Source organism: Sinocyclocheilus grahami, unplaced genomic scaffold (assembly GCF_001515645.1).
Source record: "Sinocyclocheilus grahami isolate Dianchi unplaced genomic scaffold, SAMN03320097.WGS_v1.1 scaffold63.1, whole genome shotgun sequence".
Taxonomy (NCBI): Eukaryota; Metazoa; Chordata; class Actinopteri; order Cypriniformes; family Cyprinidae; genus Sinocyclocheilus; species Sinocyclocheilus grahami.
The window spans coordinates 397420-414680 of record NW_015505242.1 but is presented as its reverse complement, the minus strand read 5'-3'; the positions used below and the strand labels follow the sequence as shown (position 1 = coordinate 414680).

Below are 17261 nucleotides of genomic sequence, written 5' to 3'. Positions count from 1 at the left end.
ATGCTCACGTGTTCTGATAATAATAGCTTTCTAGGACTAAACATTATTTGGATAATTGGTAAAAAAAAAAAAAAAAAAGGTTAAATATCTTAACCCTACTGTTACACCTACCTGAAAAACTAGAAAGCAATTTATTTAATTCGAAGGCCTGTCGTTATTTTTTATTTGTGCTATTATTATTCATTTCTTTATTTGTTCTTATTTTATTACTGACTGCTTGCTTGTCATTTTTTATTCAATTCAAAGTTTGAAATCAAGCTCTCTCATGCTACTGCACCAAAATTACCCCACTGTAAAATTAAAAAAACACTGAGTGAGCAAAACATTTGTGAGATAGCTAGTTATAATGGTAATTAAATAATGTTTACATATGTATAAAAGCCTACATTAAAATCTGTCATATAAATTGATCTCTTCATTAGAAATTAGCCTACTGATTGCCACCACTGATGGACAAATCTTTTTTAATAATATTAAAAATATCTGTGACATTATATTCTGCAGTTCTTCCCTGTTGTACCGAATATCTATACTTTTCAAATTATCATATCAAAGTTAGAAATTCAAATATTGTGACAAAATTAATTTTGTAGGGTGCCACAAGTTTGTTAAAATTTCCAAAGGGTGCCGCGACTAAAAAAAGGTTGGGAAACACTGCTATAGTCCTTTGCCAACACGATGTAGATTTTAAACCCGGAAGATGAAAATAGTGCAAAAAAGCTTAAAATTAACCAGTTTTCTCCAACAGTTATAATTATCGGATGCTAACATTGTCTTCTATGATGTGCAACACAAACACCTCTGCTAAAATCTCAGAAAAAGTAGTCTGGGGTTTCATGACCCTTTAAGTCAAGAATTAATTAAGATAAGAAGTTTCAGTAAAACAACCTCAGGTTCTATTCTTACTAGTAGCAGGCAATCTACAGTAATGGTAAGACATCTGGGCTGGTTATAGGTTTCAATCACACAAAGGGTGACCCATTATCCAACTCCATTGTGCCACTAAGCAAGACAAGTTTGCTCAGTGGTTCGTCCATGTAATATGTTTTTGACTCTTCCGAGATAGCATTTTAAGGGATCATTTTAGGGTTTAATTCTATTAGACCAAATTCTAATGCACTTAATGTGCTGTATATGTGACCCTGAACCACAAAAATTTCAAATAAACTGAATAAATAAGCTTTGCATTGATGTATGGTTTGTTAGGATAGGACAATATTTGGTCGAGATACAACTATTTGAAAATCTGGAATCTGAGGGTGCAAAAAAATCAAAATATTGAGAAAATCGCCTTTAAAGTTGTCCAAATGAAGTTCTTAGCAAAGCATATTACTAATCAAAAATTAAGTTTTAATATATTTACAGTAGGAAATTTACAAAATATCTTCATGGAACATGATCTTTACTTAATATCCTAATGATTTTTGGCATAAAAGAAAAATCAATAATTTTGACCCATACAATGTACTTTTGGCTATTGCTACAAATATACCCCAGTGACTTAAGACTGGTTGTGTGGTCCAGGGTCACATATGAACTTCATTGAAAAGGCAAATACACTGCAAAAAGCAATGTACATTTTCAGTCAAAATTCTGATTCCATATGGAGTGAAGGGAAATGTCAATTCTAAATGTCATTCAATAATAGAGTTTCAAAAAAGATGTCAATCTAATTAAAAATTTACTCTTTTATTCAATATTCATGTGTGCTACATATTTTTATGATTTGTGTCAATTGCTTAGCAACACGCAAATGTCAAACTCTATTGAAATCAATTGAGAGTCGAGTCTTCTGTGTGCCTTCGGTGTGCCATTTCTGTTGCGGCACATGTACAGCATTCCATTCAGTCATTTATGAGGTTCCAAATCATTTAGGCTGCTGCATTATAAGGAAGCTGCTTATGAAGTGAATAGACAGCAAGGCAGCTCACTAAGTTTTTGAATAGAAAAAAATACATTAATCCACACATCTTGTTGACAGCTCAGTAGGTATTTGCTAGTCATGTGCGTTTCTTATGTCTCACTATTTTGCAGTTCTTCTTTGCTCTATAAATTAAATATCCTAAACTATAACAGCATTAAAATAAAACTTCTCAAAACAATAAACATTCCTGTAATTCACACAAGCTGCAAATTTGTTAAACTTTTTTTCCCTTTTATTTCTAAACACAATTTCAGCATTTTACACCATGCGCTCAATGTGCAAAACTGTTCTTACACCAGTTAGAATCTTGAGACAAATTCATTTGCGATCCAAACAATGCAAAAAAGGCTGAAAGGTACGGTATATGATAGACATCAATATGAGCAGAAAAATGTTCCTTGACATGGTAGGCTGTTTTTGAGAACATTAGGCACATAGTGGCTTTTTAATATTTCATACGCACTAAATCAGCATATTAGAATGGCTTCTAATGGCTGCTGAAAATTCAATAGATTGATCAAATAAATGCAGCCTTCTTTCTTTAAGGGACTTCTTTCAAAAGCATTTTAAAAAAAATCTTACATCCTCAAACTTTCGAATGGTAGTATTGATCATAGTAGTATGTTGGACAGTTCAAAAAGTATACCAGTTGCTCTGAAACCTCATTCAGTGCTGGAAGAAGGCATGGTCATAATGTTTTTAATACTGTACATATGACAATATGCAATAAATCATGTGAAGGCAAAGTTTAATTTAAATTAAAGATTAATTTGTTTGATTTTGTTTTAAAGTTTATAAAATTGAGCTTTTTTATTTTTTTGAAAAATATGTTAAACAGAAATGTGTCTTTTGAGAAAAACTGTACATAATCACATGCATGTGACTTTCTGAAATCCAGATTCCTCAAAAACAAACGACAACAGATTTGACTGAATAAAAATTGTCATATTTGGCACCAGAAAGGTTTCTCATGATTTCACTACTTGTGTATCTGCTGCTCTTTATTACTTTCGCAACTGAGAACAGAGCTTCCAGGCAGATAATCCGCCACAAAAAGTGGCACTGTTGAGTGTAAGACTGGCGTCTGATCTGTCATGTGTGCTGGATGACTCTCTCCATCCCCCTGCAGCTAACATAAGGTGTCGTAAATACTTCATGAGCAATATGTCTCTTTAGAGGACACACAAGTGTTGTCTCTAACCGACAGAGACTTCATCGGCTGTCAGTATGAAAACCAGAGGGAGTTCACCGATGTTAGTAGAGCAGATTTGCACATCAGAGAATGAACAAAGTGACAATCAACTACATTCAAGAGAGGACGATATACAAGGGAAATGATTTATTTGCAGTCTCCTGACTTAAAAAAAAAGACACGAGTTAGATTAGCAGATGAGAAGTTTCTTGTATGTGGGTCAGGTAGTGTTTGTTTGGCTGCTCTCAAACTTGTCTTGACATACTTAAGTGAGTGAGTGGAGCAGAGATGAATGAGGTTAATTGGAACATGGCTCCGTTGAGGCTCCGTTGGGAGAGAGGGATCGGGCCAGCAATGATGCTGAATTCAGCAAGAGGCCCGAGCGGATACAAGGGCGATCTTGTGGAACTGGGTGTCATGGTAACGTGACATCATTAATGAAGTAATGACTCTTATTTGTCACAGTGGTTGACGTTTCAAGAGAGTGGCATAAGTGTGAAAGCGTAGAGACTCTCAAAGGAATATTCACACAAAATTGAAAATTCAGTTATTTACTCACCCTCATGCCATTCCTTAGCTAATATGACTTTCGTGGAACACAAAAATTACATTTTTGAAGAACATCCTGCCCCCTTGTTTAAATATAAAGAAAGTAATTAGAGGATCCATCAAGCTACAAAATGACAAAAAAAATACTATAAAAGTAGTTTAGTCACATGACTTATTCTGAAGTTATGTGATGACCAGACCAAAATGTATGTCATTATTTAATGATAATAAAAAAAAATTAAGAAATCTTGAGTTCTTTCCTTAGCTCTCCTGGACATATTAATAAGAAAAGTAAAATAAGTGTCAGTAAAGAATAACTTCTATTCAGTGAATCAGTTGCTCCAGTTCACATAACCAATCTTAATGATTCATTCATGAATCTGACTCCTCCTCAGAACAGCCCACTGGAAAACAAGATTTTCAGTGAAAAGATCCTGTTTGTCACACAGGTATCATATGGCTTCAGTGGTATACAGCACATCTGCGAGGCCCCCCGCAAAGAACGAGATGCCCCTCCCACCAGAAGTGATGTCATGTATGAAAATGTATTTTGCACCTGCTGCAACACACTACTGAGTCAGTCTCCCCATTTACATAACAGATTTAACAGTAATGAATGTGTTGAATTATCATTGCATTGATGCATTTGATGTTATATTGAATAACATTATATAGGCTATATAATGTGCGTAGTGATTAGTCGGACTGAAATCCCTGCAGGAATAAATATTTAGTCAAAAGTGCTGCTGCTCCGATCTGATTGTTATTTTAGCAATAGCAGGAGGATCCTTCAACACAATACACAATACATCTGTTATAGGCCCCGGTCAACATATTTTATTTAACAGTAAGTTCAATAAAATTCATGAAGGCTAATGGCCAGAACACGTCTCAGTTCAAACACTGGCCTACAAAAGCATCGCTAATTGTGGAAAAGAAATTATACAAGCAAAATTCATGTCTTGCAGTAAGAAAATGAACAGTAAAAACTAGGAGAAAAACATACATTAAAGGAATGATTCTATACTTTATGATATAGCCTATGCTTAATTTTGAGAAAAATGAACTTTCTATACATCTTAACATACCAGCTTTTGACGACTAACTTATATATTCTTTTTATCAACTGACAACCACAAACAAACAAGCAAAAACTCTACCCAATCTTTTGCACTCTCAGAGCGTTTTACTGCACAAAGTCTTTCACTGCAACTTTAACGTCGATGTTGTGGGCACGGTAGGCTTGCCGCGATAGACGGTGATAGCGGTGTTAAGACGCAACACGGGTTACGCCACTTGCCCACCGCGTCACCGACCCCCACCGTAGTTTTGATTTTTTTATAGTAATAAAAATAATTTAGTTCGGTGAAAGAACAGACACTACAATTAAAAACTATACGCGGAATTGAACGGAATTCAGCATGCTGAATGACAGTGAGTCGAGCTGACTGACAAGAAGAGTGGGGTGAGACAGACAAGACGATCACAGATGATTTAGTTTCGAAACGAAATGCAAAAGCGCCTTTTTGGCAATATTTTGGATTTTGAAAAGCCTGTTGACCTTTGCAATTTATCTGATTTTGGAAGTTTTTTTAAACATTTGTTTCTTATTTAATTGGTTCCAAATTGTTTGCTGATTTTTACTTTATTTAAACATATATTTATTTTATTTGACATCAAGGTGTATGCCATGCCTTCAAGCTTTCTTACTCGTTTTGCTAATAAACGTTCTACTTTCTTATTTATTTGGTTATATATTATACATGTTTACTTATTTCCAGTTTTGTATACCTATTTAAACTTTATGCAAGTTATTTGTAGTTTTATATTAGGCATAGCCTGCCCTATAGCATGGTGTGTTTTTATTTGTTTTGTTAATAAAAGTTCTATGTTTTATATATACGCTAAAGTGAGTTTGACGTGGTATTTTGTTGTTGCATTCAAGCAATTGATGCCAAATTGCCGCTAATGCGCACAGCGGTTTTAAGCTATTTAAAAGCAAGGAAAAGAGGGAAAATTCAAACGAAATAAAAACTAACAATTCCTTTACTCCAAATTGCCGCTATTTGAAAGGGAAAGTAAAATGCGCACGCTGCTTTTACAAGCTATTTAAAAGCGAAGGAAAGCGAGGAAAAGAGGGAACGCCCCCGCGGTGATACCGGTATTACCACATGTTGTCACACGTCAATTAACCGGTGGGAAAATTTCCTCATCATCACAACCCTAGAGCACGGGCATTCTCAATACTCAGAAGAGCTATACTGGACAGTCTTTCTGGTCACATTGTGCTCCGGAGAAATGTCTTGATCCCTTTCAATTTTCGAGAACGAAAGATAGAAATTGCATGGCAAAGTTTGGTGACAAGTCGTCAGTGTACTGAACCGCTAGTGTTTGCCATTTGAAATAGGTGGTTATCACAGAAGCACAGCAGTTGACCAGGGCACAAAAACATATTTGCATCATCAAGGTTAATTTGGTCTTTTAATGTGTTAATGCATTAAGCCACATTAAGCGTAATGAAACTCTAAAAATGTGCTTCATGTGGTAACATCTAAATTAATAAATTTTATTTAAAAATGTTATTTAACATTAGAAATATATTAGGTTACACCAACCGAATTGAATAAGAACAGGTAGAGCATAACAATTGCATGTTACCACTGGTAAACGCTTAATGTAAAACTTTGTGCATTGCATTCATATTCTGGGCTCTTCTGCAGAGTTTGATCTTTTAATATCCCTGTCTTAATGCATAAGCCATGTTAAGCGTAAAAATATCCATTTCGATTGCGGTGCTGTTGTCTTAGAAGTATAGCGTTTATGACAAGTAAAAGCTCCGTTAAGTGAATTCTTTGTCTATTTTTTAATCTTAAAATCAATTTTATACACCATCATTTTCGTTTCTATAACGTGTGAATATATCCCCCATCGTATTCTACAACAAAAACAATAAGAGCGCCTTGTTATAAACTAGTTCTATATTGATTTCCCGAGTACGCTATTAGCATATAACCCGTTAGCTGTGATCATCGGAGACTCCATCATCCGGCACGTCCGTGCTACGTTAGCTGAAGGTAAAGTGCACACTCACTGTTTCCCTGGTGCTCGTGTTCTCTATGTTTCTGCGCAGATACCTGCGATCCTGAAGGGCGATGTGAGCACTGGAGAGGTCGTGCTTCACGCAGGGGTTAACGACACCAAGCTGCGGCAGATGGAGACACTTCATCGTGTCAGGACCGCTTCCCACGTATCGACGAGGACACGAAAGGTTCAGTAGACTTTTTGCTTTACATGAATGGTTATTGTCATGGTGTAAAACACAGGCTCTAAAAGCTGCCAGGGACGAGCATATCCACAAACTCATAGAAAATAACCAAAACAATCCAAGGTTTTTATTTAGCACAGTGGCTAGATTAACAAATAACCAGACGCCACCCGATCTAAATATTCCCTCACAGTTTAATAGTAATAACTTTATGAATTTCTTCACTGATAAAATAGATAACATCAGAAATACAATAACAAATGTAGATTCTACAGCGTATAATACTTTAGCTTCATTCATCGCACCAAAAGATAAACTGCAGTGCTTTACAACTATAGGACAGGAAGAGCTAAATAAACTTATCACTACATCTAAACCAACAACATGCCTGTTAGATCCTGTACCCACTAAATTACTGAAAGAGTTGTTACCTGTAGCAGAACTGCTTCTCAATATTATTAACTCGTCGTTGTCTTTAAGTCACATCCCAAAACCATTCAAGCTGGCGGTTATTAAGCCTCTTATTAAGAAACCACAACTAGATCCTAGTGAACTGGCAAATTACAGACCATTTCAAATCTTCCTTTTATGTCTAAAATTTTAGAAAAAGTTGTCTGCTCAATTGTGCTCCTTCCTGCAAAAAAATTCTCTATGAAGAATTTCATAGCACAGAATGTCTTGCACCACCATAGCACAGAAACTGCACTTGTTAAAATTACAAATGACTTGCTTCTTGCGTCAGACCAAGGCTGCATCTCATTGCTAGTTTTACTTGATCTTAGTGCTGCGTTCGACACTATAGATCATGACATACTCATAGATCGATTACAAAACTATACAGGTATTCAAGGGCAGGCTTTAAGATGGTTTAGATCCTACCTGTCCGATCGCTACCATTTTGTTCATTTAAATGGGGAGTCATCTCAATTATCACCAGTAAAATATGAAGTGCCACAAGGATCTGTCCTAGGTCCTCTGCTATTTTCGATTAACATGTTGCCCCTTGGTAATATTATTAGAAAACACGGGATTAGTTTCCACTGTTATGCTGATGATACTCAATTATATATCTCAACAAGACCAGATGAAACTTCTAAATTATCTAAGCTAACAGAGTGTGTTAAAAATGTAAAAGATTGGATGACCAATAATTTTCTCCTATTAAATTCGGATAAGACCGAGATATTACTTATTGGACCAAAAGACAGTACACAGAATCTCTTGGATTACAATTTGCAACTAGACGGATGTACTGTTACTTCCTCTACAGTCAAAAATCTGGGTGTTATATTAGATAGCAACTTTCCCTAACATGGGAAAATCATATTTCCCATGTTACAAAAACAGCATTCTAATTTGAGAGAAAATAAATTTTCCCTGGTTGTTGTTTCAGAATATTAAGCGACATTAAGAGATTTTCCATTAACTTTTCCACTCCACTGCACTATCTTTGCTGTCGAGTCTTGTGCAGTGTCTCAAGCATGACACGACATTCTAAAAATGCGGCGATCAAGTCAAAAGAAGTTTAAAAGTTTTTTTAAAAAAGAGACCTTGCATTTTTTCCAAATTTCACTGCCGTGTCTTCGGTTTTTCAAAGCAAAAACACATTCTGTGTGATTTGTGAATGCCTTTTAGAATGTCCTGCGACAGGACCCACTAAACGGACGGGGCCCCCACACTTCACGGGGGTGCGGGGTTTCCCGTATGCCACTGTATGGCTTTTGAAGACATAGAATACTAGTCATATGGACTACATGTATGATATTTTTATGATGATTTTGCATGCTTTTTGAGAGCTCCAATCTCCATTCATTATTAAAATTCCTTCTTTTGTGTTCCATAGAGAAAAAAATATATTATATGGGGTTGGAACAACACGAGTTTGAGTAAATGTCAACTTTTATTTTTGAGTGACTATTATTCTATGAAAGCTGTGAGATCCTAACATTTGTTATTATGATTGTGAAATTATCATTTCAGATAATTTTCAATGACAAGCCACAGCTTGAGCTGGAATAAGAAAAAAAAAAAACTAAATCTCATTTGGCCAATCCCAGCCACAGCTCTGTAAATCTCTTTGGAGGCCATATGCCAATTATGCAATTAAATTAAGCATACACACAACAGCAAAGTACAGTTCATTAGGTTTCCGCAGTAGTTTATTAATATCATTTTCCTTCCTTCTGGGCATAAAGAAGCTTACCTGCATCTCTTTTGCCAGTTCTTCCTCCTCCCTCTCGCCCTTTCTTCAGCACTCCCTTAAACATGGTACAGTTCCCACTTTTACCGCAGTCCTTTGTTCCTGCAGAGACACAAATTAATTGAAGATGTATGATACAATGCATGACAACTAGCAACTGTTAAAGAAAAAGATCAGTAATACCACAATGCTTTGGACAAGTAATTTAAACAAGTCACCAACAACTTGACATCACAATGGAAAACAAAACTCCCTATTCATTTTATGTATGTGTGGGTTGCCACCTCGTGACAGGAGGAATTGGTTGATGAAATTCCCACATTCCACATCTAATTAATGCTCTGCTGCCTGGTCTTAGGCATATAAACAAATAAAGAAAGAAACCGTGAGTGCCAGCAGTACCCACACACTGTAAACTGTTGCACGCCACTCACATAATCCATTAAATGTGAAATAAAAATACATTTAACAGCTCAAACTGAAGAAAAACTGAAAGACCTTAGTAGGCAAGGAAAGGCCAGTTGCTATAAACTACTCAAAATAAGAGGAAACCTTGTGTGCCACTGTCCTTCATGAGTCCATTCCATGTGTCCACACAGCAGCTGCCCACACTGACACGTCTTTCAGACAATAGCAGGAAATACCAGCCCGTCTACCAAACCTCCACTTGATTCTAAAATAGCTAAATGGATCTGCTTAGTATCCAGGCCTTTAGGTTGGTCTCACAGTGACCGAGAGGTCAGAGGTGGATATTTGCTAATTAGGAAACACGGCTGTAGATGTTTAACTGTCAACCAAATGACTGCTCACTGGATTTCAAGGCATTTCACGCTACACTGAATGTCCAAAAGTAGCATAGAAATGGAAGTAGTGACAGATCTTCTCCATATTGTGATGCACATCTAAGAGAAACAGATTATTGAAAAAGAAAAAAAGTAGGGCGAGGACTTGGTTCTGTGCATTGGTTGTTCATTGGATTTTGAGATGTGGGCTTGCACTCAAAATTGGAGGCAGATGAATGCAAGCGTGCAGGCTGGACTAAATGATTGGAGAAGACCTGGAGACATTACCATGAAGTCTGTCATTTTCACCAGAACAACAAACACCTGGTTTAAAGTCTAGTGCAATATTTTTTCTTTGTTATTCAAAGAGCGCGTTAGTAATATGTGCCTATAGACGGGTGCACAACTCACATACACTTTGCTTATTACACACACACAGGGACGCACAGCAGCACACAAACATTTTTAAAAATTTAAAATTTAATTCCGCCATATTAATAGCAAACCCGCCATGGCGCGAGCGCAACAGGCTTTTAAAGGGAATAGGAGATGAGACTCTGATTGGTTTATGGCATGTTACGCCCAAAACACACCCATTACTCATTAATTAAGAGAATAGGGACAACCCTTTTAGACCATGTGCCGGGCGTGCCGACTGTTTTCCTTTCCCGTCGTTAAACTAGCAAAAGTGGATTCGGACATGCCCCAAGCGCAATTGCGCTGTGCGCTTTAGACCATGCACTTAGATCGTTAAAATAGGGCCCATAGTGTGAAACAATGCAGTTCAAGAATCTTACAACCAACAACTGCCGTTAGATCAGGTTGGATCTAACAGACATCTGGTAGAAAGTAACATGATTTAGAGGCAGCACTAAACTCCAGCAAGATAAAGTCCTTTTATGCAAAAAACATTTATCTTCATCTACAGATCAAGTATAATAATAGGAACATTGAATCATCTTGGAGAGAGTTTCATTGTCTTGACTGTCATAACCGAATGTGACATGCAGTTTGAATGCTGAATGGAGAATGACTGACAGCCGCAGCGGAGAGAAGAGTTTACGTAAACTTGAATTTAACGACTTAAATATTCATCTGTACCTCACATTAAACTATGGAACGGCTTCAGAACTCTTGGAATGTAGGGTGAATTCCAAACTGCTTTTTTGCGCCCTTGAAGGGCACTTCAGGAAGGGGACGCCATTTGTAGGGACGTTCCAAATGAAAGTGAACAACTGAATCCCTTCACGAAGGGGCCTTCCAGAAGTCCGTTAGCGAAGGGAACATACGATGGCCACTTCACCGAAGTGATTTCCATTTGTGATCATGTTATCTTCAGTTAGAAGATCTTGCGATGCTTTTTAAAGCAAAGTTGGGGTTGATTTCGACTTCACATACAAACATAAGTAGAATAGGCTAATTTAATTTGTATTTGTCTTTATTTTAATGTAATACAAAATATTTTTTGTCAGGGACAGAAATATGATTTAAGATGGTAGTGCAAGCAAGTTTAGTTTGAAAAAGTTTAATAGTAAATAAGACAATATTTGAATAAAATAATAATAATAATAATTTATCTGCAACAACTGATGGAGTGCTGAATGCTGCATGCATGCACAGCATTGTCAAGGTAACATTTGGTCAGTCATTCACTTCACCAAGGGAGTTCAAAACTCTTATATGGGACAGTAATGCCCTAAACCCTTCAAAGAACTCACTTCAAGGGCTCTTCCCTTTGAAGGGAGTAGGGCATAGGAATGCTCACTTCCGTTTGGAATTCGCCCATATATAGTGCACGAAAACGTTATGGTACTTTATAATGTTTTAGAGCCTTTCGTGGGGCTTAACAATAACACAGAATTGTATACACACAGTATCGAATTTGGATCGGTCTCATCTGACCGATACCCGATCCAGCAGAAAATGGCAGTATCGGAGCCGATACCGATACGGAGTATCAGATTGGTGCATCCCAAATTAAAAGTGGCAAACAGCAATACTAAATGCATTAACTGGCATCTGTTAAAACTATAATTGTCCAGTCAACGCTTTAAACCCAACCATCTACAACAGTGGTTCCCAACCTTTTTTCCAGGAGACCCCTATTTTAACATTGACATTTTTTTACTTCCAGTTTGTTGCGTGCTTTCATTTTGATGGTTACCAGAGAGCTAAAATCAGTCTCCGACAGATATGTTGTGGCGAATGGCAGAATGAGTCTGGTTGTAGCATGGTGCGCAAGCTTAGGTGCGACGTTGGAACCTTTCACCAGCCAGAATCGTTTGTACCCATGTTTGGTAAAGAATCTTCTCAGAAAAGAATTAGACTTGACATCCAAGAGCTCGTCCTCCGCTTCTAAATACTCCACGTCCTCCTCCTTTGCAGGGTGAATGGATCCATTACCCAAGCGCATTTGGCGACATGTTCATCAACATCCGAAAATCGTGATTTCATCTCCTCCTGTAGCAGTTCCATGTGACGTGTGAACTCTTTGCTCAAGGATTCAGGTAAATTTCCCCCAGTCTGTTTGAGAAGTGATGGAAAGTCACGTTTTATCAGTTTATTCTTCCTAAAGTCCACTTTATGCACAAATGCGTCAATAATTTCCTTGCATTCCAGCACAATTGCATCCGCACACTGCATGCGGTTGTTTGTTTCATTATAGAGGCTGAAAATATCAGCCAGGTATGATGATCTGATAAGAAATTAATTTGTCATTTCGTCACACAGTTTCTGGTTGTTCAGTTTTAGGAACTCCTTTATTTTTTCTTTCAGTTCAATAAAACGAACTAACACCTGGCCTCTCGATAGCCAGCACACTTCGGTATGAAAGAGGAGTGTCTGATGCACCTCATCTTCACACAGCTCCACAAAGATTCGCTTGCTTACCGGACAGGCTTTAATACAGTTAACAACTGTTGTATTTTTACAACCGTCTTGAGTGTTTTTTATTAAGTTCATCAGAGAGGTGTTTGCTGGCCAGGGCTTGATGGTGTATCATACAGTGAAACACAAGACAGTGGGGAGCCTTTTCCTTCAAACATGTATTGAAACCCTTATTTTTTCCCATCATTGAAGCAGCTTCATCTGTGCAGCATGCGACTAAATTATTATAGGGAATGTGATACTTGGTGAAGTATGTGTCAATCGCATGGAAAATATCTTCTCATGTTGTTGTAGACAAATTAGTAGACAAAAGTATGTCCAGCTTTATTTCGGAATCTTCAATGTACTGCACATATGCAATGAGTACTGCTTCCATCTTTAACTTTTCAACCAACGTGTTCTCAACATCATTTTCCATTCTGTTGATTCAGTCTTTTATTGTATTATTGGACAGAGGTACAGTTTTTAGTTTGGAAGCCATCTGTGTCCCACACATTATTTCTGCCATTTTCAGCGCACTCGAAGGATGCAACCATTGCCTGTCTATTTTCATTTCCAGCTCTAGTCAAAGCATCTCTGATGTTCTGGGGTCTATTTGACACAAGTATTTTTTTCCTTAGGAAAAATTCTCTGGGTTTACCAACCGTCTGTGGGTGTTTGGTGCTCTGATGTCTTCTTATAAAATAAACATGCAATTTATTTCCCAGCTGTTTACCTTCACAGACATAACCGACTGTTTTTTGTAACTCGTGTGTTTTTAACGTAAACTTGTGTGAATGAGAAATTAGTTTAGTACTCACATGCTGTGACAGCCACTTTCTGTCCGTGTGCTTCGGATGTGTGCTCTCAGAAAAACGTATATCAGAAGTTCAAACTCATATGGTTTAAAACGCATGATTTCAGCGCGATAAACATGATAATCAGAACCAAAACAGATGTTTTTAGCAGGTCCAATGGCACAGCTCTCTTCTGGAAAAGGGGGCGAGGAGCAGCAGCTCATTTGCATTTAAAGAGACAGGCACGAAAAACAGCCTGTTTCTGCTTCCACTCAAAATAGGCATTTTCAAAATGATATAATAAATGTGTGTATTTTGAGCTGAAATTTCACAGACACATTTTGGGGACACCAGAGACTTATATTACATATTGTAAAAAGGAGCATAATATGTCTCCTTTAAAGCACACTATTCCTATTGGTATCAATAAATGCACAGACACTAAACTCAAGGCACCCAATTCACCGTTACTTAGCTGAGAGTACTCTGTGTTTCTTTCCCACACGTTTATTTGGAATTACACACACATATAATACATATATATATATACATATTTTATATATATATTTAACTGGCTAACGGCGATTCTATTGCCAATGTGTGCGTAGAGGGTTGTAACCTCATAAATATGCAAATAATAAATTTATTTTTTAACATATACAGTGTGAAATAAATTTTGCAGCATGCAATAAATTGTGGAAAAATGACTTAGAAGTTATTAAGAAATGGGTCTGACTGTTGGTTTGGGCTTAAAAACGGTCACCATCAGCTCTTTTATACAGAGCAACCAATTTTGCTGATTCTTTCCCTCAGCCACAGGACTGCTGGCCACAACCAACCAGAAGCAATCAAATAAAAAGAAAAACAGAGGAAATAATATCATATAAGGGTAATTTATGAAATTATTAATTAAAGCAGCAAATTATGTCCTTTAAATGATGCATCACAGTTGTGCACATACTATAATTTGTTACTGTTTTGGAGACAAAATGAATTGTCACCAAGCCTAAAAAGCAGCACTCTACAGAACTGGTTCAATGGATTCAATACTAATTGCCTGGATTTGAAAGGATCCACATCCTGTCATTCAGAGACGTGGGTTTTGAAACACAAGCCTAAATGACATCATGAAAAGCACATCACAGACATTGTGCCCATCCAAAATCCATCTCATTTCTATATACATAGGCACATGTGCACCCCAGGAACATGAAGCAGGGTCACACACACACATGCGAAATTGAGTTCACAACGCCTGGGTTGTCAAGCCACATACTGTACAGATTTGCAGAGACATTGATGTCACAGAGGTGATGTCACATAACTAAATCCATCTGGATAGTGCTGGATACAGGGAAAAAGGCCTTATGCCTTACAGAGACAAAGTGCATACAGGCAGAACCCTATAACATAAGAGTTAACTTCACTATGAAACATTCAGATCTTCTGAAGTCTGTTTTGTTTCCACCACTAAAATTATAATTACAAAAACCCTCTAATTTTGTACTAATAGCTTTTTCATAGACATTGCATATTGGCTACCAATTCACTGTCACAAGTGATATCAATAATGGTCGTTCTGCTTTTAAAGTCACCGATTTCTGTTTGAGAAGCTAAAAAAGACCAGACCAAATCATCCCTGCGCGTGACTGAAAATCAAATTACAGACTCCAGAAAAGTGCATTAAAGCTTCACCGTGGTGTGTTTGCCTGAACTGGAACCAAGCAACTGGAAAGCTCTGGTTTGACCACCGCTGGCCCTCCACCGTGAATAACGTTTTAAGTTGTACTTTCTAGTAATAGCAGGTTTCTGTGGGCCATGACTGCAGCCTAAATGTGAGTTTAATTGGATGAAAGCTGAGATTTATCAGAGGGTGGAGGGAAAAATAGAGAATGACAAGAAATAAGGTGGCGACTGGGGTGGATACTGAGGGATGAAAGCAAAAACATGACTAAAAAAAAGTATAGAAATCAGAGAAAACCACGCATTTGGAACACAAAATATACTGAAGTAAATTTAGTCTCATAATGCTGTAGAGTTTAAGTGCTATAATATAAATGAAAATATAAAACAGCTGAATGGGAATTTTTCATTCAAATGACACATTCAGAAATGCATTCGTAGTGCAAATTAACGACTCGTCTTGGGGGTTTCAGAATTGGCAGTGCTCATTCAGTGAGCGGGAAATGAGGACATCTTTTTCTAAATAGGTTTTATGGCTGAAACCTAAGGGAAAATGGCCTTGTTTCCTTTTATGGACAATCTGGCCTAAATCTCCTCCCCACTTTACCATTTGAATAAGACATATGACACATGGGGAGTCTTATACAAATGTGCAGCCCTCACATCAAAAGCTGTCAAGCTTTTCAGGCCTAACAAGAGCAGATTTTTAGACAGAAGGTTACTGGTTTAATGAGCAGTTACGCAAGAACTAGTTTCCATGATCCTCCAGAAGAAGAGTTCTAGCACACACTTGTCAGATTCATTCATTTCCATGATAAGCAGTGAGAGGGTGAATCTCACCGAGAGGTGTCCAGGTCATAATTTACCCCAAAATTTTACGAATTTACAAAAAAACAAGAAGAAATAATATTAAATGAAAAGAAACATAATGAAGTCAGTCATCAGCTGCTACCTGCATTTTTACATTTTTTTTGTATTATTACATTATTAAATCAGCTATTATAAGACATATATCAGCAGATATTTCTGTCTATTTTAAGGATTTATATCATCAATATGCACCAATTTAAAGAGATAATAGCTTATGGCAAATATTTAACCCTTTAAGAAAGGTTATCAGCATCTCAAAAGCTTGTTTCATGTAACATCAAGATATATTTTTATATATTGTGGTAGCATTTGTTGTACTGCCTTCAATCCATTTATGAAAAATTAATTATTTTTCAAATGAAATAATTTTATTAATAAATAACTGCAAAGACAATACAAAAGGTATTACTGGGGGGGTGGGGGGTTAAATGTTACCTGAGAAGAGTGGCCATGATTTCAAAGCTCAAGTGATTGTAGGAGAGGTGTGTATGTAACACACATGATTAGGGCTGGGTATCGAGTTCAATACTTTTTAGGCACCGACCGAAGTGCCTCGATACCATCGAGTATCGAAAAACGCCTCGTCATTCGGTACCAAATTTCGATACCTAAGGGGTTAATCTCATCAGCGTCAGTGAGCCAATAAGCCTGCAGCACTAGCCGGTGTGTTCGACTAGAAGAGGTGCAATGCAGATCGAACAGTGTTTGACATCCGCGAGAGCGATTCGAAAGCGCAGAGAGCAGTCTATTCTCTTTAGCTCTCGTGGTACTGTAATACACCGATCGGTCTGCACAGTCGGTCTGCGTCAAGTCGAACACACCTACTAGTTTACACCGGTTACACTCAGAGATGTGGCGCACACATGAGGCTGTAGTGCGAATGCGTCCCAGCCCCCTTAGATGTAAGGCTACATTTACACTGGTGCGTTGATGTTTTAAAATGAAAACGATCCTCGCCATACTGGCGTTTCCACTGTGTTTCAAGCTGACTTTCCACTATCTTCGACAAACGACAGACCGGTCATTCAGTCATTCATTTCCAATGGAGAGTAGCACGGGAGCTGCGTGGAGTTCCGATCATATGCAGATGTCCGTTCATACTACACGACCGAAAGCGCGTGTTATGTGACCATT

At 37.4% G+C, this 17261-nt stretch overlaps 1 protein-coding gene across 1 annotated transcript in view; it reads right to left on the bottom strand.

Moving 5' to 3' along the window:
- The window catches only part of LOC107584816 (protein TANC1-like), an 88353-nt gene that overhangs the window by 65540 nt on the left and 5552 nt on the right, over window positions 1-17261 (bottom strand). The window contains exon 2 of the mRNA XM_016271584.1: window positions 9134-9232. Coding sequence (XP_016127070.1) covers window positions 9134-9197 — 64 coding nt within the window. The 5' untranslated portion in view covers window positions 9198-9232. The remainder of the gene's footprint in view (window positions 1-9133; window positions 9233-17261) is intronic.